The sequence below is a fragment of the Oncorhynchus gorbuscha genome, linkage group LG14 (genome assembly GCF_021184085.1).
Source record: "Oncorhynchus gorbuscha isolate QuinsamMale2020 ecotype Even-year linkage group LG14, OgorEven_v1.0, whole genome shotgun sequence".
NCBI lineage: Eukaryota > Metazoa > Chordata > Actinopteri > Salmoniformes > Salmonidae > Oncorhynchus > Oncorhynchus gorbuscha.
In genome coordinates, this window is record NC_060186.1 from 28,917,895 (window position 1) to 28,938,687 (window position 20,793).

General features: G+C 45.0%; 1 protein-coding gene across 3 annotated transcripts in view; it reads left to right on the top strand.

The window, feature by feature from the left end:
- Positions 1-4,547: 4,547 nt before the first annotated feature.
- Positions 4,548-20,793, top strand: part of LOC123994753 (segment polarity protein dishevelled homolog DVL-2-like) — a 47,337-nt gene continuing 31,091 nt past the window's right edge. Inside the window, exon 1 of one of the 3 annotated variants that reach the window (XM_046297712.1) lies at positions 4,548-4,609. In XM_046297712.1, coding sequence (XP_046153668.1) covers positions 4,563-4,609 — 47 coding nt within the window. In that variant the 5' untranslated portion in view covers positions 4,548-4,562. Of the gene's footprint in view, positions 4,610-16,822; positions 17,325-20,793 lie in introns of those variants that run through there. The other 2 variants (XM_046297710.1, XM_046297711.1) reach the window with 2 other exon arrangements.

A 20,793-nucleotide genomic window follows, 5' to 3' on the forward strand; every position in this document is an offset into this window, starting at 1 on the left:
TTAATAAAGCTGCATACAAACATGGTCTTTTTTTTTGCTTTTGTAAGGCAGCTCCAAAATGCAGGTGTTTCAGGCTAGCTCAGTGCTTTCTGTGGTGGTGGGACAGCCAGCGGAAAATACGGTGCATAGGGGTTTGGTAATGTTCTCTAGTTGCACCTTGATTGGCTCACGGGGACACTACTTCACCGCAAAGTCTAGAGTGAGACCTCGAGCCCCTTGGGTGCTGCCATAGATTTACATAAGAATTACCCATCCAAGAAGGCTCAAGGTCATTGGCCACAGATAAAATTAGGTAAAATCACGTTATAGCTTTGATTGTATTGATCATGTCGACATCATACTTTCAAAGTCGTAGCTAGACAAGCAGTCCTCATGCATCAAGTCGGCAATCTACTTGCAAATCCTTGTCATATGAAGATAAATTATATATAAAACATATCGGTGCTCATCGGCCATTGGACATCAACATTACGCAACAAGTTTGAAATTGCAGATTCAACATTGAGTGGTTTGGAACGAATCAGTAGCTAACTCCAAACATTGCGAAGCAATCACTAACCTGCTATTCAGTGGAGAGGGTGTTTGGTCCAAGTCTGCTATTTTAAGGGGCTCTTTTCCAAGCTTAAAAGGATAAACATTCCCATGCTACACCATGGGCCAGAAAAGGTTGAATATATTGGCCATGCTGTCAATCCAGCATGACTTCTTCCATGTTCAAAACAACTGGAAACTGGGAAATTTCAGCAAGTTCAAGACAACTGGGAACTCTGGGGGGGGTAAACTAACTCAAACTGGAAAAATATGTTTTGAACGGTCCTCCAACTCTGAATTCCAAGTCGAGAACTCGGACCTCTTTCTAGAGCTCTGACCTGAAGATTACTAACATCATGATTCAACATTGTTTTTTTCAGAGTTCCCAGTTGTCTTTGAAAGCATCATAAATCCAAAGATCCAATTTGTAAGTCGCTCTGGATAAGAGCGTCTGCTAAATGACTTAAATGTAAACGTAAATGTAAATGCCAGACTTTGGTGACGAAGTTTGATTACAAAACTTGCCCACAAGAAGGACCACCGGCCCACTTTCCTGTTCAAGCGAACACAGCACAACAAGGTGAGTCCAATAATCTATTGTGTGCTGCTGCATAAATTATGTCATATGCAAGGGAGATATGTATACTGTAGCTAAGAAAGTAATGCGAAGCGTATGTTGTGTACTAAGCTGTTAGTAGCCTATGTGCCTCACCCTATTGTTTTAGAGAAATGTCATCATCGAATATTGTAAGAGCTTTCATTGTCTATGTGCCCCCTTTATTTATCCTACGGTTCTGACTTGGTGTACAGGGAGAATACTGTAAGAAAAGCCCATGTTCTGAATTCTGTCGCTGTACTTTTCAACAGTGCTGAACAAATAGTTATATTGACTACGTTTTTCTTAGCTCGCCCATTAATGTCTTTATCTAAATTACGGATTCCCTCTTATACACTTGTCTTCCCCATGTGCCACAGCTTGTACATCTCAATTGTCAGTAGAAACCACATTTATTTAAGCAAGTCAGCTATGTTTTTTTTAAAGGAAGGAAATGAGGCTTAATTAACTGTTTTGCTGCCAGACAAGGCTCTGCTGATAGCCCGGTGTAGCTGTGGTAAGGATTCACTCCATGGTGCTGAAGAGAAAGCTATGCTGTTGGGACAGCTTTATATAGGCCTAACTGTTTGTCACTGTTATCGTGCATTTCATGTATTGTTTAGTGGCTTTGCTGGCATGCAAATATAAACTTTTTATACATATTTTTTTACTTTGCCCCACCAAGATTTACATGCTAAAATCGCCATTGGGCAGTGATCATTTCCCAGTCATGTGCATCATAGATCTTCACATACTGTAGCAGTCAAAAGTTTGGACACACCTACTCAATCAAGGGTTTTTCTTTATTTGTATTATTTTCTATATTGTAGAATAATAGTGAAGACATCAAAACTAGGAAATAACACATACGGAATCATGTAGTAACCAAAGAAGTGTAAGGGAGACATGTCCTCGAGTGGCCCTACTCAACCGTAGCATTGAGGTTCCTTTGTCTTCTTCAACCTCGTGTTGCGTTTTGGGGTGGTGACTAATTGTAGACCTTGGCAGCAGCGCGTGGTCATCCTCGTCTGGTATGTTAATTCTTAACTCAAATGCTTGTTCTAGAGTTTTCCCTATTAACGTTTCACTTTACTGTGGCAATTGTGATTGAATCAATGCAATATTAGCCACTTTTAATGCAACATACAGAAACAAAACAAACTGCAATAATTGTATTTTTTGTTTATAATTTATTTTGGTACTTTTTTTTACCCCTTTCCCCCCCAATATCGGGATATCCGATTGGTATTTACAGTCTTGTCCCATCGCTGCAACTCCCTTATGGACTCGGGAGAGGCATGCGTCCTCTGAAACACGGCCCGGCTTCTTGACACACTGCTCGCTTAACCCAGACAACGCTGGACCAATTGTGCGCTGCCTCATGGGTCTCCCGGTTGCAGCCGGCTGTAACACAGCCTGGGATCGTCCCTGGGTCTGTAGTGACGCTTCTAGCACGGCAATGCTGTGACTTAGACAGCTGTGCCACTCTGGAGGTGACTATGCAGGAGATTTTGTTGTAAGCTGATCTCTTCGGAGTAGGACTCTATTGCATTGACACGCACTACTCAGCCCATACTCTACACAGACCGGTGTGGCATAAACAATCAGAGCTGCAGTAGGCATATATGCAAATAGACCATTGCCATGGATCTGTGCCATTTTACTTTTAACTGGATTGTGTTTACAACATAAGCAGTCGTGAGTACATGTGGCCACGTGTGCACATTTTGTTCATATCCTTTACTAGTTAGTGCGTTCACTGTGCACTGTGATTACTATTATTTGACCATGCGGGTCATTTATGAACATTTGAACATCTTGGCCATGTGCTGTTATAATCTCCAACCGACACAGCCAGAAGAGGCCTGGCCAACCCTCAGCCTGCTTCCTCTCTAGGTTTCTTCCTAGGTTTTGGCCTTTCTAGGGAGTTTTTCCTAGCCACCGTGCTTCTACACCTGCATTGCTTGCTGTTTGGGGTTTTAGGCTGGGTTTCTGTACAGCACTTTGATATATCAGCGGATGTAAGAAGGGCTATATACATTTATTTGAGTTATTAGCTCATTCATAGGTCATTTGAAGTCAGCAATAGGGGAGTGATTGCTTCCTACAAGAGCACAAAACATGTACATTTCTATACATATTTTAAAAGTGAGTCAGGTAAAGAGCTTTTTTTTTGTCTTAAGGGGGTAGTGTTATATTTTGAGACTGGCTTGAAAAAACGAAGTAGCCAATAGGCAGAGGGTGGCGTGATTATATATATATATATATATATTTGTCTGATTCGCTGTAATAATGGTATGAGAATAATGCATTTCATTTTGTAAAGTGGCTTCTTGCATCAAACACAACATGTTCAGCCATCTTGTCTGAAGGACAAGTGTATAACCAGGTTAATGTCAAGCCCTGCATGTTTGAATGTAGGCCTACATTAAACACCACACATTGGCTGCTACTGTAGGCTGAATGATAGAACAGCTATTTACATGTAAAAATGTTTATAGGATGCATTTTCTCCATTGTTTTTGATGGTAGCCCAATCTGGTAGACCTACATTATGATCAAATAGCCACAGTAGCCTACATAGCCACTGTTAACTGTAACTTCCTATGTGGGTACAGTACAGCCTCGGAATTCACAGTAAACATTCACTGTTCAAGTTTGCACTCAGCAATCCTTTAAATTTGCTCAGTGCTGTAAAATAAATTAGAGGGAACATTGGTCTGGAGTCTACTTCCTGGGAGATCCAAATCAACATGGAGGCGTTGGTCAGGGTTGTTCACCACACCAGGCTTAGGGTCTTTGTGAGCAGCTGCGTGGCCACACTGGACCCTGACAGGAACACTGTGCCCAGATACATCTTCATTGGGAAAATCTCCTACTAACTTAAAGCGGCTTGTGTAAGAATATTTTAAGATAAATACACAACACAGAGGACTAAAGGTCAAGAGGGAATTAATGAATAATGGAAATAGTTATTTTTTCTGGAATAGGGAAATAATGATTTAAATGGACAGAGACACGAGACAGGGTACTTGTTATTTGGCCATTGGCCCAGTTTTATTGCAAGGAATTCCAATTGGTCAACATCCTGTCACTTTGTTCTGTGGAGAATCACTGAGAACAGGGAAGAATTACCATCTACTTCCCCGCATAACAACTATGATTTGTTCTCTTTGAATAAACTTGTTTTTCTCCCCCTGATTTGCTTTGGGGTCTGTGTTATTGAAGAATACCATCAACTGCTAACACTACCTAAAATGATTGTTCTCCGGCTGTCCCTGTATAAAAACTTTTTTCAGGTAGAACCTTTCCACCAAAGGGTTCTTTGTTGCATAACAAGGAAGAGGAAACAATACGTTGAATGTATTCTGACCCTGATCTTTCCCCTCCAGGTGCTTGATGGACTCCCAGCTGCCTGCCGACCCAGTCGGGGTTCATGCGTAGAACCCAGGATGACAAGGCCTACAATGGTTATTCAGATTTGTAAGTACACTGTGTTGAGTAGTCATACACTGTGTGGCCCGATTTCAATTGGCCTCTTTAGTGTCACCATGTAAGTCTCAGCGGATGTGCCTAAATATACAATTGTGTGTTGTCTTTGTGAGCAGATTAGTGTTTAATCTGTGATCATTTTTGTTTGTGTGATTTTGTAATGACCAAAGAAATATAAAATAAAAAGTTATTTATTTAGTTTTTTCCAGTTGTACATCATTTCCCACCTTATGGCAGACCTTGTCATAGACCATGCAGAGCCTAGCAACAAGGCATGTTCTGACTTACTTCCAATTTACCCATTGTCAAGCTGAGCCCTCCTTAGATACTGTTACTGGGCTGTGACTTCTCCACTGGGATAACCATAGCATTTGTTACAAGATGCAGTGTTCTTGGTCCATGAGTACATCTTCTTTCATACATTTCAGGTGGCCAATATTGTTGAGGAGGCGGCAAGGAGATGAGTTTTAGGAATGGAAGAAAAACTCATTGAAAGAGCCATGGTGTCTTGACTGAAAATGCATTCGTGAGACGTTGACCCTGCATGCATTTAATGAAAAGGTTGTCCTTTTAGTATGGGACAGGATACCACTTTGGGACCCATGATGGTCTTCCCAACCAGACAGAAGAGTGCACCTTTAACTCCACGGGGAGGGATGGTGTCCATATCCCTGGCGTCCCCTCCAGTACATGGGACAGGAGGCCCAGTCGACTGGAATGGACTTGAGGTGGTACTTTGGCTGTCTGAAATGACATTATGTTGTTATACCTTATGTAAGCGGTGGTCAAAAGTACTGCACTCTAAAGGCACACTTTTCATATGCATATATGCTACCAATTCTTGCAACACTAGCTATTACATTTCTTTCCTGGACCTTATTATGCCAAATCCCAAAATGCTGGTAGTCCCTTGGGCCCGATGGTCAGACCTGACAGACAACAAGCAAGGTTTTGTTAGCTCTACATGATGGCCTCTTCAGGCAGAAAGGACTAATCGGTCCCAAGGAGGTAATGACTGTCCTGGTTTGGATGTGTTAATTGAATGTAGGCTCTGTGCTAACTATAGTCTGTTCTCAGAGCTGGAGTCCATCCCAGACCCAGAGTTAATTCCTGAGCCTATTGGAGACTTTGGAGCAGAGTTTACCACAGAGAAAGAGGGTCTGATTGAAGATCTAGGTAAAGAGAAGGATGTGTTATGCCTTATGCGGCATAACACATCTCCTTCGCATAGAGTTGATCAGGCTGTTGATTGTAGCCTGTGGAATGTTGTCCCACTCCTCTTCAATGGCTGTGCAAAGTTGCTGGAATATTGGTGGAAACTGGAACACGCTGTCATACACGTCAATCCAGATTATCCCAAACATGCTCAATGGGTAACATGTCTGGTGAGTATGCAGGCCATGGAAGAACTGGGACTATTTTAGCATACAGGAATTGAATACAGATCCTTGCGACATGGGGCAATGCATTATGATGTTGAAAAATGAGGTGATGGCATTGGATGAATTTCACGACAATGGGCCTCAGGATCTCGTCAGGGTATCTCAGTGCATTCAAAGTAGTTTATGCCTGCCCATACCATAACCCCACCACCACCATGGGGCACTCTGTTCACAACATTGACATCAGCAAACCGCTCGCCCACAAGACGTCATACCATCTGCCCAGTACAGTTGAAACCGTGATTCATCCATGAAGAGCACACTTCTCCAGCGTGCCAGTGGCCATCGAAGGTGAGGATTTGCAAACTGAAGTTGGTTACGACACCAGACTACAGTCAGATCAAGACCTTGGTGAGGACGACGATCACACAGATTAGCTTCTCTGAGGCGGTTTCTGACCGTTTGTGTAGAAATGTTTTGTTTGTGCAAATCCCGGGCCGGCATGGTCCTGGGCCAGCATGGTTAAATGTGGTCTGCGGTTGTGAGGCTGGTTGGACGTATGACCAAATTCTCTAAAATGACATTGGAGGTAGCTTATGGTAGAGAAAAATACATAATTCTCTGGCAACAGCTCTGGTGGAAATTCCTGCAGTCAACATGCCAATTGCACCCTCCCTCAAAACTAGAGACAGCTGTGGAATTGTGTTGTCAGAGTGGCCGTTCATTGTCCCCAGCACAATGTGCACCTGTGTAATGATCATGCTGTTTATTCAGCTTCTTGATATGCCACACCTGTCAGGCGGATGGATTATCTTGGCAAAGAAGAAATGCTCACTAACAGGGATGTAAACAAATGGGTGCACAACAGCTCTTTGTGCGTATGGAAAATGTTTGGTATCTGTTATTTCAGATTATGATACATGGGACCAACACTTTACATGTTGTGTTTATATTTTTGTTTAGTTTGACAATGCGTTTCTGTCTTTATCATTATGCACTGCATACTAGCTAGATCAGGGGTGGGAAAACATTTTTGCTCAAGGGCCACATCGGGATTTTGAAATTAAACAGAGGGTCACATTTTTTGGGGGACCTCCCAAGTGGCGCAGGGGTCTAAGGTGTCACTACAGACCCGGGTTCGATCTCAGGCTGTGTCACTGCTGGCCGTGTCACGCACGGCTCTTGACCTTCACCTCTCCTGAGTCCATAAGGGAGTTGCAGCCATGGGACAAGTCTGTAACTACCACTTGTATACCATGGAATTGGGGGGAAAAAATGGTTAATTGAAGTGGCCAGCGGGACATACTTTGCCCCCTCCCCTTGAGCTAGAGTAATCAGAAATACTGCCTTATTTGTTAAGAACGCCGACTTAAGAGCTTTAGGATAATATCCTTTGCAGTGTTTTACGGGGGTATCTAATGAGTTCAAGATGGTCAGGGCAGTTATGTCATTCTTTTTCATTATAATTGAGGGCAGATTCAGTCCAATTCTAGCCCAACTCAGATGTACAAATTATCAGAGGGCATATTCCGTAGACTCGACAAACAAGAATGTTGCACATGGAAAGTATGGAAACTCTTTTCACATGTTTCTGCAAATCCTAACATTCCTAGATTTCTTTGGCCTGCATTGGTTTCCCGAGTTTGCAAAGCCAGACCTATCGCTAGTCTTGGCTTAATGTGAATCAGGTTATCACAAGTCCCAAGGTTCCTGATTAATCAAGTTACAGGACATTCCTAGGAAAATTGGGCTTGCAATGTTGGGCTTGTTATAAAGGATCTTATGAGGAACAGGTTCTTAGGTCTGGTTAATATATCAGCCAAACACATATGATATGTTTGTCTGATGACGTGGCACGCAACCATTGGTTGATGCAATGCCTACGCATCTAGTCGGGCAGGAACTCTACCTTTGCTACTGTCAGAAATGCACATGAGACTGCCACAGTAACTGTTCTTCCGATTTGAACAAGCCAGATATGTGAAATTATCAGGTGACGATTCACACTGTGGCTGCGTTTTAGACAAGCGGCCCAATTGTTTATTTTTTTCCACTAATTGGTATTGTGACCAGTTACATCAGCCTTAAAAAAAGATCTGATGTGAAAAGATCTGTGATTGGTCAAAATAAAAATGTGTGGGGAAAAAATCAGAATTGGGCTGCCTGTGAATACGGTCCCTGAACCCTAGGGACAGTGTAGGCATATGAAGGCCAATCGGCAACACACCTGATTCTTCCAATCATAGTCTTAATTATTATTATTTTTAATTTAAGGCATCATGGCGATGAAAATGGGCAGGAAACCTTGGAGAGTAATGGTGGCAGGTAGAGGGTTACGATGAATTATCTGCGGTGGCAGGTGCGTTGAAGACTGACGACTTCGGGCCTTGTCCCGATGCTTACAAGGATGATTCTTACCCAGTGGGAGCAATATTTTTGGGGAGAATGGATCCTTGCCTTCTCGCTGATCCATATGTGGTGTCAGGATTGTTGGAGAAGTGGTTGGCCTGTTGAATCGGTGAAAGTAACTCTAAGTGGATTTATGATGATTTTCATCCAGAGGGAGCTGACACTTGGTACATTTCACCTTGGTACAAGAACTGTGACTTTCTTTGCTCTCCGCAGCAGGGCGCCATTGAAAGGAGTGACACTAAGTGTTGAGGAGGACCAACAGAAATGGAGGATTCCTGGTGTTTGTGACTCATGTCGCTTGGTGCGACACAGACCCGGTGGAGAGCGTGGTGAAACAGATACGGTCTGTCCTGAGGAGTTTTGACGCAGAGTCTTTACCCAACAAAGTCAAGTTAGGATGGGTCAGTTATCCCGTGAGAGTTTTTGTCCCGAATCCATTATGGTGTCTTCTGTGCCAAGCTTATGACTATGTGTAGGAGGGAGATTCCTAGATGTGACAAGTATGCATTAGGGCATGAGACAAAGGAACGTGTAGTATCTGTGGAAAAAGTTGTATGTGTTAATTGTAGTGGTACTCATGGTGCTGGAGATCAGAAGTGTCTGGTGAAAGAAAGGCTGGTTGAGGTTGACAGGATCAGTGTAGCTCAAAAGGTATCGTATGAGGAGGCAGTGAAGAGAGTCGTAGAGGAAGATGGGTTCAGGGCGAGGGATCCTAAGAGGCTCTCTATGAGTAGGCCGAGGCCAATAGTGATTGGTAATAACACGTTTCAGTAAGTTTGGCTTCTTAGCATTCATAGCCATGGTTATTAACTGTACGGCAGAAATGGAACATAAACCACAGAAAATATATGTTGTGGTGGCAGATGCAGAGAAGTACATAGGTGTACAAGATTTTCCTACTGAGTTGTTACAAGGTGTGTTGAACGGGCTTGTCCTGTCCTCCCAGGCTGCGGGCCTGGTGTACGATCAGATGTAGAATGGTGTTACGAGAATTATGTTCTGAATGTTCATAAACCGAACTTCAATTAAACAACTCGGTCTGTTACCAAGAATTTGTAAGGTTCTTGTTGAAATTAAATAGGCAGAGGCCAGTCTACAATAGTCAGCAACATTTATTTATGAGAGCTCTACCAATCATATCATGTACATTGGTTTATATATCTCCCATGTTGTCATAAATGTCCCTCTCAGACAATGACTATATAGTTTACAAGTCTTCTCCTACATTGCTTACATTGCTTATCACATCCTGCCACATGTTACACAATCTACTGCAAGCCCAATCTTTCTCCCAAGGTGGGGAGACTTCCTTCCCTGTTATCAGTTTCACAGTGGTCACAAGTTGTCTGCCACAGTTTCTTGTCTGCTAACAGTCCCTCCTTTCTTATGGACAAACATTCTTCATCATTATACAGAGACGGTAGAATTGTGTTAGATATAGTCTTATCATTACTTTAAATGTAGACATCTTTTAATCATTACACACTGATCAAAAAAATAAAAGGAACACTAGAATAACACATCCTAGATCTGAATGAATGAAATATTCTTATTAAATAGTTTTTTTCTTTACATAGTTGAATGTGCTGACAACAAAATCACACAAAAATGATCAATGGAAATCAAATGTATCAATCCATGGAGGTCTGGACGTGGAGTCACACTCAAAATTAAAGTGGAAAACCACACTACAGACTGATCAAACTTTGATGTAATGTCCTTAAAACAAGTCAAAATGAGGCTCAGTAGTGTGTGTGGCCTCCACGTGCCTGTATGACCTCCGTACAACGCCTGATCATGCTCCTGATGAGGTGGCAGATGGTTTCCTGAGGGTTCTCCTCCCAGAATGGGCGGGCCAGTCCATAGCATCAACGCCTTCCTCTTGCAGGAACTGCGGACACACTCCAACCACATGAGGTCTAGCATTGTCTTGCATTAGGAGGAACCCAGGGTCTGAGGATCTCATCTCGGTACCTAATGGCAGTCAGGCTACCTCTGGCGAGCACATGGAGGGCTGTGCGGCCCCCCAAAGAAATGCCACCCCACACCATGACTGACCCACCGCCAAACCGGTCATGCTGGAGGATGTTGCAAGCAGCAGAACGTTCTCCACAGCGTCTCCAGACTCTGTCACGTCTGCCATGTGTGCTCAGTGTGAACCTGCTTTCATCTGTGAAGAGCACAGGGCGCCAGTGGCGAATTTGCCAATCTTGGTGTTCTCTGGCAAATGCCAAACGTCCTGCACGGTGTTGGGCTGTTTGCACCACCCCCACCTGTGGACGTCGGGCCCTCATACCACCCTCATGGAGTCTGTTTCTGACCGTTTGAGCAGACACTTGCACATTTGTGGCCTGCTGGAGGTCATTTTGCAGGGCTCTGGCAGTGCTCCTCCTGCTCCTCCTTGCACAAAGGCGGAGGTAGCGGTCCTGCTGCTGGGTTGTTGCCCTCCTACGGCCTCCTCCACGTCTCCTGATGTACTGGTCTGTCTCCTGGTAGCGCCTCCATGCTCTGGACACTACGCTGACAGACACAGCAAACCTTCTTGCCACAGCTCGCATTGATGTGCCATCCTGGATGAGCTGCACTACCTGAGCCACTTGTGTGGGTTGTAGACTCCGTCTCATGCTACCACTAGAGTGAAAGCACCGCCAGTATTCAAAAGTGACCAAAACACCAGCCAGGAAGCATAGGAACTGAGAAGTGGTCTGTGGTTACCAACTGCAGAACCACGCCTTTATTGGGGGTGTCTTGCTAATTGCCAATAATTTTCACCTTTTGTCTAGTCCATTTGCACAACAGCATGTGGAATTTATTGTCAATCAGTGTTGCTTTCTAAGTGGACAGTTTGATTTCACAGAAGTGTGATTGACTTGGAGTTACAGTGGGGCAAAAAAGTATTTAGTCAGCCACCAATTGTGCTCCCACTTAAAAGTTCCCACTTCAAGTTCTCCCACTTAAAAAGACGAGGCTTATAATTTTCATCATAGGTACACTTCAACTATGACAGACAAAATGAGGGAAATAAATCCAGAAAATCACATTGTAGGATTTTTTATGAATTTATTTGCAAATTATGGTGGAAAATAAGTATTTGGTCACCTACAACCAAGCAAGATTTCTGGCTCTCAGACCTGTAACTTCTTCTTTAAGAGGCTCCTCTGTCCTCCACTCATTACCTGTATTAATGGCACCTGTTTTAACTTATTATCAGTATAAAAGACACCTGTCCACAACCTAAAACAGTCACACTCCAAACTCCACTATGGCCAAGACCAAAGACCTGTCAAAGGACACCAGAAACAAAATTATAGACCTGCACCAGGCTGGGAAGACTGAATCTGCAATAGGTAAGCAGCTTGGTTTGAAGAAATCAACTGTGGGAGCAATTATTAGGAAATGGAAGACATACAAGACCACTGATAATCTCCCTCGATCTGGGGCTCCACGCAAGATCTTACCCCGTGGGGTCAAAATGATCACCTAGTGAATGAACTGCAGAGAGCTGGGACCAAAGTAACAAAGCCTACCATCAGCAAGGGCATTGAAGATTAAACGTGGCTGGGTCTTTGCCTCCCTCCAGTCCCTCGACTTCTTGGCACTGACGGAAACATGGATCACCACAGACAACACTGCTACTCCTACTGCTCTCTCTTCGTCCGCCCACGTGTTCTCGCACACCCCGAGAGCGTCTGGTCAGCGGGGTGGTGGCACCGGGATCCTCATCTCTCCCAAGTGGTCATTCTCTCTTTCTCCCCTTACCCATCTGTCTATCGCCTCCTTTGAATTCCATGCTGTCACAGTTACTAGCCCTTTCAAGCTTAACATCCTTATCATTTATCGCCCTCCAGGTTCCCTCGGAGAGTTCATCAATGAGCTTGATGCCTTGATAAGCTCCTTTCCTGAGGACGGCTCACCTCCCACAGTTCTGGGCGACTTTAACCTCCCCACGTCTACCTTTGACTCTTTCCTCTCTGCCTCCTTCTTTCCACTCCTCTCCTCTTTTGACCTCACCCTCTCACCTTCCCCCCCTACTCACAAGGCAGGCAATACGCTCGACCTCATCTTTACTAGATGCTGTTCTTCCACTAACCTCATTGCAACTCCCCTCCAAGTCTCCGACTACTGCCTTGTATCCTTTTCCCTCTCGCTCTCATCCAACACCTCCCACACTGCCCCTACTCGGATGGTATCGCGCCGTCCCAACCTTCGCTCTCTCTCCCCCGCTACTCTCTCCTCTTCCATCCTATCATCTCTTCCCTCCGCTCAAACCTTCTCCCACCTATCTCCTGATTCTGCCTCCTCAACCCTCCTCTCCTCCCTCTCTGCATCCCTTGACTCTCTATGTCCCCTATCCTCCAGGCCGGCTCTGTCCTCCCCTCCCGCTCCGTGGCTCGATGACTCATTGCGAGCTCACAGAACAGGGCTCCGGGCAGCCGAGCGGAAATGGAGGAAAACTCGCCTCCCTGCGGACCTGGCATCCTTTCACTCCCTCCTCTCTACATTTTCCTCCTCTGTCTCTGCTGCTAAAGCCACTTTCTACCACGCTAAATTCCAAGCATCTGCCTCTAACCCTAGGAAGCTCTTTGCCACCTTCTCCTCCCTCCTGAATCCTCTGCCCCCCCCTCCCCCCTCCTCCCTCTCTGCAGATGACTTCGTCAACCATTTTGAAAAGAAGGTCGACGACATCCGATCCTCGTTTGCTAAGTCAAACGACACCGCTGGTTCTGCTCACACTGCCCTACCCTGTGCTCTGACCTCTTTCTCCCCTCTCTCTCCAGATGAAATCTCGCGTCTTGTGACGGCCGGCCGCCCAACAACCTGCCCGCTTGACCCTATCCCCTCCTCTCTTCTCCAGACCATTTCCGGAGACCTTCTCCCTTACCTCACCTCGCTCATCAACTCATCCCTGACCGCTGGCTACGTCCCTTCCGTCTTCAAGAGAGCGAGAGTTGCACCCCTTCTGAAAAAACCTACACTCGATCCCTCCGATGTCAACAATTACAGACCAGTATCCCTTCTTTCTTTTCTCTCCAAAACTCTTGAACGTGCCGTCCTTGGCCAGCTCTCCCGCTATCTCTCTCTGAATGACCTTCTTGATCCAAATCAGTCAGGTTTCAAGACTAGTCATTCAACTGAGACTGCTCTCCTCTGTATCACGGAGGCGCTCCGCACTGCTAAAGCTAACTCTCTCTCCTCTGCTCTCATCCTTCTAGATCTATCGGCTGCCTTCGATACTGTGAACCATCAGATCCTCCTCTCCACCCTCTCCGAGTTGGGCATCTCCGGCGCGGCCCACGCTTGGATTGCGTCCTACCTGACAGGTCGCTCCTACCAGGTGGCGTGGCGAGAATCTGTCTCCTCACCACGCGCTCTCACCACTGGTGTCCCCCAGGGCTCTGTTCTTGGCCCTCTCCTATTCTCGCTATACACCAAGTCACTTGGCTCTGTCATAACCTCACATGGTCTCTCTTATCATTGCTATGCAGACGACACACAATTAATCTTCTCCTTTCCCCCTTCTGATGACCAGGTGGCGAATCGCATCTCTGCATGTCTGGCAGACATATCAGTGTGGATGACGGATCACCACCTCAAGCTGAACCTCGGCAAGACGGAGCTGCTCTTCCTCCCGGGAAGGACTGCCCGTTCCATGATCTCGCCATCACGGTTGACAACTCCATTGTGTCCTCCTCCCAGAGCGCCAAGAACCTTGGCGTGATCCTGGACAACACCCTGTCGTTCTCAACCAACATCAAGGCGGTGGCCCGTTCCTGTAGGTTCATGCTCTACAACATCCGCAGAGTACGACCCTGCCTCACACAGGAAGCGGCGCAGGTCCTAATCCAGGCACTTGTCATCTCCCGTCTGGATTACTGCAACTCGCTGTTGGCTGGGCTCCCTGCCTGTGCCATTAAACCCCTTCAACTCATCCAGAACGCCGCAGCCCGTCTGGTGTTCAACCTTCCCAAGTTCTCTCACGTCACCCCGCTCCTCCGTTCTCTCCACTGGCTTCCAGTTGAAGCTCGCATCCGCTACAAGACCATGGTGCTTGCCTACGGAGCTGTGAGGGGAACGGCACCTCAGTACCTCCAGGCTCTGATCAGGCCCTACACCCAAACAAGGGCACTGCGTTCATCCACCTCTGGCCTGCTCGCCTCCCTACCACTGAGGAAGTACAGCTCCCGCTCAGCCCAGTCAAAACTGTTCGCTGCCCTGGCCCCCCAATGGTGGAACAAACTCCCTCACGACGCCAGGACAGCGGAGTCAATCACCACCTTCCGGAGACACCTGAAACCCCACCTCTTTAAGGAATACCTAGGATAGGATAAGTAATCCCTCTCACCCCACCCCCCCTAAGTTTTAGATGCACCATTGTTAAGTGACTGTCCCACTGGATGTCATAAGGTGAATGCACCAATTTGTAAGTCGCTCTGGATAAGAGCGTCTGCTAAATGACTTAAATGTAAATGTAAATGTCTTTCAGCATGAAAATGATCCCAAACACACTGCCCGGGCAACGAAGGAGTGGCTTCGTAAGAAGCATTTCAAGGTCCTGGAGTGGCCTAGCCAGTCTCCAGATCTCAACCCCATAGAATATCTTTGGAGGGAGTTGAAAGTCCGTGTTGCCCAGCAACAGCCCCAAAACATCACTGCTCTAGAGGAGATCTGCATGGAGGAATGGGCCAAAATACCAGCAACAGTGTGTGAAAACCTTGTGAAGACTTACAGAAAACGTTTGACCTCTGTCATTGCCAACAAAGGGTATATAACAAAGTATTGAGAGAAACTTTTGTTTATTGACCAAATACTTGTTTTCCACCATAATTTGCAAATAAATTCATTTTAAAAATCCTACAATGTGATTTTCTGGATTTTTTTCCCCCTCATTTTGTCTGTCATAGTTGAAGTGTACCTATGATGAAAATTACAGGCCTCTCTCATCTTTTTAAGTGGGAGAACTTGCACAATTGGTGGCTGACTAAATTCATTTTTGCCCCACTGTACATTGTGTTGTTTAAGTGTTCCCTTTATTTTTTTGAGCAGTGTACATAAAATTCATAATATATAATAATATATGCCATTTAGCAGACGCTTTTATCCAAAGCGACTTACAGTCATGTGTGCATACATTCTACGTATGGGTGGTCCCGGGAATCGAACCCACTACCCTGGCGTTACAAGCGCCATGCTCTACCAACTGAGCTACAGAAGGACCACTAACAAATGGTGGTGAGGTTTTAATGGTTGTAGGGTTAGATGGTAGGGCAATTTTATTATATTTTCCTGTCCTTTTCCCCTTCCATTTTGTGTCACAACGTGTAAGTAATTCACACTCCAGAATAGTAGGTGGAAACACAGGGCTAGATAAGATAAATAGGGTGGCCGTGACCGGCCTTACAATCCAGTACAGTAGGTGGCGTGTATGCACCTTTCAGTTGCTTGCTATCAGGGCAGGATTACCGAATGGGTACGCAGGGCATGTTCCGGGGCCCCTAAATAGGTTATGATAGCAAAATGTGTAGAATTGCAGGAAATTTGCTTTAAAACTGCTACATTTTCTCAGCCTCATGGCAAAATGTGTAGAATGGCATGGTTTCTTTGGGGGGAGGGGGGGGACAAATGTAGTCGTCCAGCCCTAATCCAACAATGCAAATTTAAAGGTGTTTATTGGGTTCGGTAAGATGGCAGAAGCAGGTCTTCTGTTTGAAACTGATGGCGTGTTGAGTGGAAATGAGTGAGAAGGAATGGACCACTGGTAGAGTAAATGTATTGTTATTATTCAACATTCTGGCATGTGAGGAAACGTTCCACATTTTTGCACTGTTTAGTTTGACTGTACCAGAAGCCAGGACGCATAGGAACTGAGAAGTGGTCTTTGGTCACCACCTGCAGAACCACTCCTTTATTGGGGGGTGTCTTGCTAATTGCCTATAATTCCCCCCTGTTGTCTATTTCATTTGCACAACAGCATGTGAAATGTATTGTCTATCAGTGTTGCTTCCTAAGTGGACAGTTTGATTTCACAGAAGTGTGATTGACTTGGAGTTACATTGTGTTGTTTAAGTGTTCCCTTTATTTTTTTGAGCAGTGTATATATTTCTTATTACACAGAGTTAATGTGATTTGTCTTTGATAGACCTAATTGACAGATGCTAATCAGTCATAAAGCATTCTATTTTGTCATTGTATGCATCTGTGAAAGCAGGCTGTGTCAAATCCTATATATCAGAGCATTGGATAAGCTTTAATAATATGGAATAATTGTTTTTACATCGGGTACAAGACAATTGTATTGTACCATGTGAAAGTCCTATCATGAGTCGGCCTATATACTACTAGGCTATCTGCTGGGATTTCAGTTGGATGTCCCGAGCAGGGAAGGGGATGTAGGGGCGTAAAGATACGCCTATGTAGCCTATAACGTCACACGCCGCGTTGGCTACTGGCAGTGCAGGGATATCTTTGTGCCCACTCTTTCCCTACCCAGTTCATACCTAAAAAGTTGTAGGAAACTGTACGAATTTCAGCGTACCTGAGGGAATTAAACTATCTAACACAAACTGGAAAGCGACCGAATAATTAATGTATGCAAGGACAGCTGCAAGTAACCAACCAAGCGAAGCATTTAAATGGTCGCGATTTCAGAAGTAGAATAGTTTGCTGAGAGGGTAACTTTACGGTCAGACCTCGTCCACTCGTACTGTTCTTCTCGGTGTGTAAAGTTCTGAGGGACCGAAAAAGGCTGGTGAAATGGCGGAAACCAAAATAATCTACCACATAGACGAGGAGGAGACGCCGTATCTGGTGAAGATCCCTATTCCTTCGGAAGACATAACACTTTTGGATTTCAAACAAGTTTTGAACAAGCCGAATTATAAATTTTTCTTCAAATCTATGGATCAGGATTTCGGGTAAGGACGGTTGTTAAATGTGATGATGCTTTGAAGCTGGTTTGCTACTCCAGCTACGGGTTGTCTTAAATGGCCTAGGCTAATTGATGTTGGACAGAAGTCATTTCTGTCACGAGGCATGAATTGAATTATTCCCCAAGGAAATGGCACACTGCTATTCAGATAATGCTTCCTAACGTAGGTCTGTCCCATGTCAGTTGACCAGGAACTATTGCTGGAGATCTTGTTTTTACTGCGATAAACTGCTGACTTGGTGCACAATGTCGTTTTTTAGTCTCTAATAATGCCAGGGCCAGCATCATCCTCCGGAATGTAAATGAGCATTCTGAAAAGGCACCACTGAGGAGCCGTCAACTCCACGTGAACAACTGGTGTTGGCGGATTGGAGCACCGAAATGACATATAAAACGACGTTTTTGTAAAAAAAAACGAGGAATTTCAGCACTCAATGAACAGCCTGCATTTAGAACCCCAGTCCTCCCACACCAGTGGGGGCTCAACTCGATCTTAATTCGTGGAGTTTAGTTGGCTATGACTGATTTGCAACAATGTTGCAAACTTATGGCAACAATGTAACAAGTATGGCTCTCCTAGTGAGACACAAAGTAACTGATTGTAAGAGCTATCCAAACAAGTTAGGATTCAGTGAGTTGGTACACTTTAGAGAACCTAAAATGAAAGTATTTTATTCACACATGATGTAGCTATTCAACAGCCTCCTTCATTCACCCCTGAATCCTTATTTCTGTCCTTGAAAGTATAATCATATATTAAACACGTAGGCCTAATTATATAGTAATAACCAATAGTTAGACTGGAGGCATATCATGATCAGCTAATGGAACATGGGCCTATATTTAGATATTCTAAATGTGTTTTTACTGACCCAATAATATATTTTCTTGTGAAAGGCAAATTAAACAAATGCACAACTCCCTATTCAACAGCACTGTTTAAACAGAGGATGTTCTGTAGCCTATACATCTCTGGGGTTCTTCGGTGTTTCTATCCCTCTGTGTTTGAATACGTCACAAATGGCACCCTATTCCCTATATAGTGCACTACTTTTGGCCAGTGCACTATGGGTAGTGCAAAAAAAAGTAGTGCACTATAGTGAATATGGTGCCATTTGGGAATGCAGTCTCTGTGTTTGGGCTAAGTGCCAGAACTCTCCCCTCTTCACAGCAGCTGCACTTCCTCCTCACCTAAACCCCATTCCTTCTCGACCCTTAAGTAGAGTCAGGAGAAAACACTCTGCCACAGACTGTCGACTATTCTCTTTAACAAATGAGCCTTTCCTGCTCTGCCCGAGGTTAGATTTACACATTCACAGTTCCAGCCATTTAAAGCATGACCGCCATGATTTAGCAACTTCAACCACTGAAAACACACACACAGGCGCCTGAGCGATGGAGGAGCTGCATCCCCACATTCAAAATCAGGGTGCATGTTTTAGCACCCCCACTTTTTTATCAGAAAAGTATCATGATCAATTGGGTCATTTTTCATTTTCAATGATAAGTAATGTTTTGCACTAGTCTGTTTTGAAGTAGATGAAGTCCATTTTTTTTTTTTTTTACACACACACACACACACACACACACACACACACACACACACACACACACACACACATATATATATACTGCTCAAAAAAAAGGGAACACTAAAATAAAACATCCTAGATCTGAATGAATGAAATATTCTTATTAAATACTTTTTTCTTTACATAGTTGAATGTGCTGACAACAAAATCACACAAATGATCAATGGAAACCAAATTTCTCAACCCATGGAGGTCTGGATTTGGAGTCACACTCAAAATTAAAGTGGAAAACCACACTACAGGCTGATCCAACTTTGATGTAATGTCCTTAAAACAAGTCAAAATGAGGCTCAGTAGTGTGTGTGGCCTCCACGTGCCTGTATGACCTCCCTACAACGCCTGATCATGCTCCTGATGAGGTGGCGGATGGTCTCCTGAGGGATCTCCTCCCAGACCTGGACTAAAGCATCCGCCAACTCCTGGACAGTCTGTGGTGCAACGTGGCGTTGGTGGATGGAGCGAGACATGATGTCCCAGATGTGCTCAATTGGATTCGGATCTGGGGAACAGGGGGGCCAGTCCATAGCATCAATGCCTTCCTCTTGCAGGAACTGCTGACACACTCCAGCCACATGAGGTCTAGCATTGTCTTGCATTAGGAGGAACCCAGGGCCAACCGCACCAGCATATGGTCTCACAAGGGGTCTGAGGATCTCATCTCGGTACCTAATGGCAGTCAGGCTACCTCTGGCGAGCACATGGAGGGCTGTGCGGCCCCCCAAAGAAATGCCACCCCACACCATGACTGACCCACCACCAAACCGGTCATGCTGGAGGATGTTGCAGGCAGCAGAACATTCTCCACGGCGTCTCCAGACTCTGTCACATGCTCAGTATGAACCTGCTTTCATCTGTGAAGAACACAGGGCGCCAGTGGCAAATTTTCTAATCTTGGTGTTCTCTGGCAAATGCCAAACGTCCTGCACGGTGTTGGGCTATGGACGTTGGGCCCTCATACCACCCTCATGGAGTCTGTTTCTGACCGTTTGAGCAGACACATGCACATTTGTGGCCTGCTGAAGGTCATTTTGCAGGGCTCTGGCAGTGCTCCTCCTGCTCCTCCTTGCACAAAGGCGGAGGTAGCGGTCCTGCTGCTGGGTTGTTGCCCTCCTACGGCCTCCTCCACGTCTCCTGATGTACTGGCCTGTCTCCTGGTAATGCCTGCATACTCTGGACACTACGCTGACAGACACAGCAAACCTTCTTGCCCCAGCTCGCATTGATGTATCATCCTGGATGAGCTGCACTACCTGAGCCACTTATGTGGGTTGTAGACTCCATCTCATGCTACCACTAGAGTGAAAGCACCGCCAGCATTCAAAAGTGACCAAAACATCAGCCAGGAAGCATAGGAACTGAGAAGTGGCCTGGTCACTACCTGCAGAACCATTCCTTTATTCAGGGTGTCTTGCTCTAAAGGCCTATCATTTCCACCTGATGTCTATTCCATTTGCACAACAGCATGTGACATTTATTGTCAATCAGTGTTGCTTCCTAAGAGGACAGTTTGATTTCACAGAAATGTGATTGACTTGGAGTTACATTGTGTTTAAGTGTTCACTTTTATTTTTTTGAGCTGTGTGTGTATATGTATGTAGGTAGGTAGGTAGATGGATGCTTCAAGATGAATGGTTTTTGCCCACTGGAAAAAGTTTTCCTTCCATCCACAGTGACACTTTTGGTTCAGTGCAGTTAGAAAGCACTAGTTGCACCAAAAGAAAATGATATGTATTTTGTTGTCCTGTTATATTTGTATCATTGTTTCATGTCCACTCAGGGTGTTACATATCATTTGAGCTGAATGCACCAGAGGCACACTTTTTTTATCACTTCTTTTCCACTTTTCCTGTAAGAACCATGATG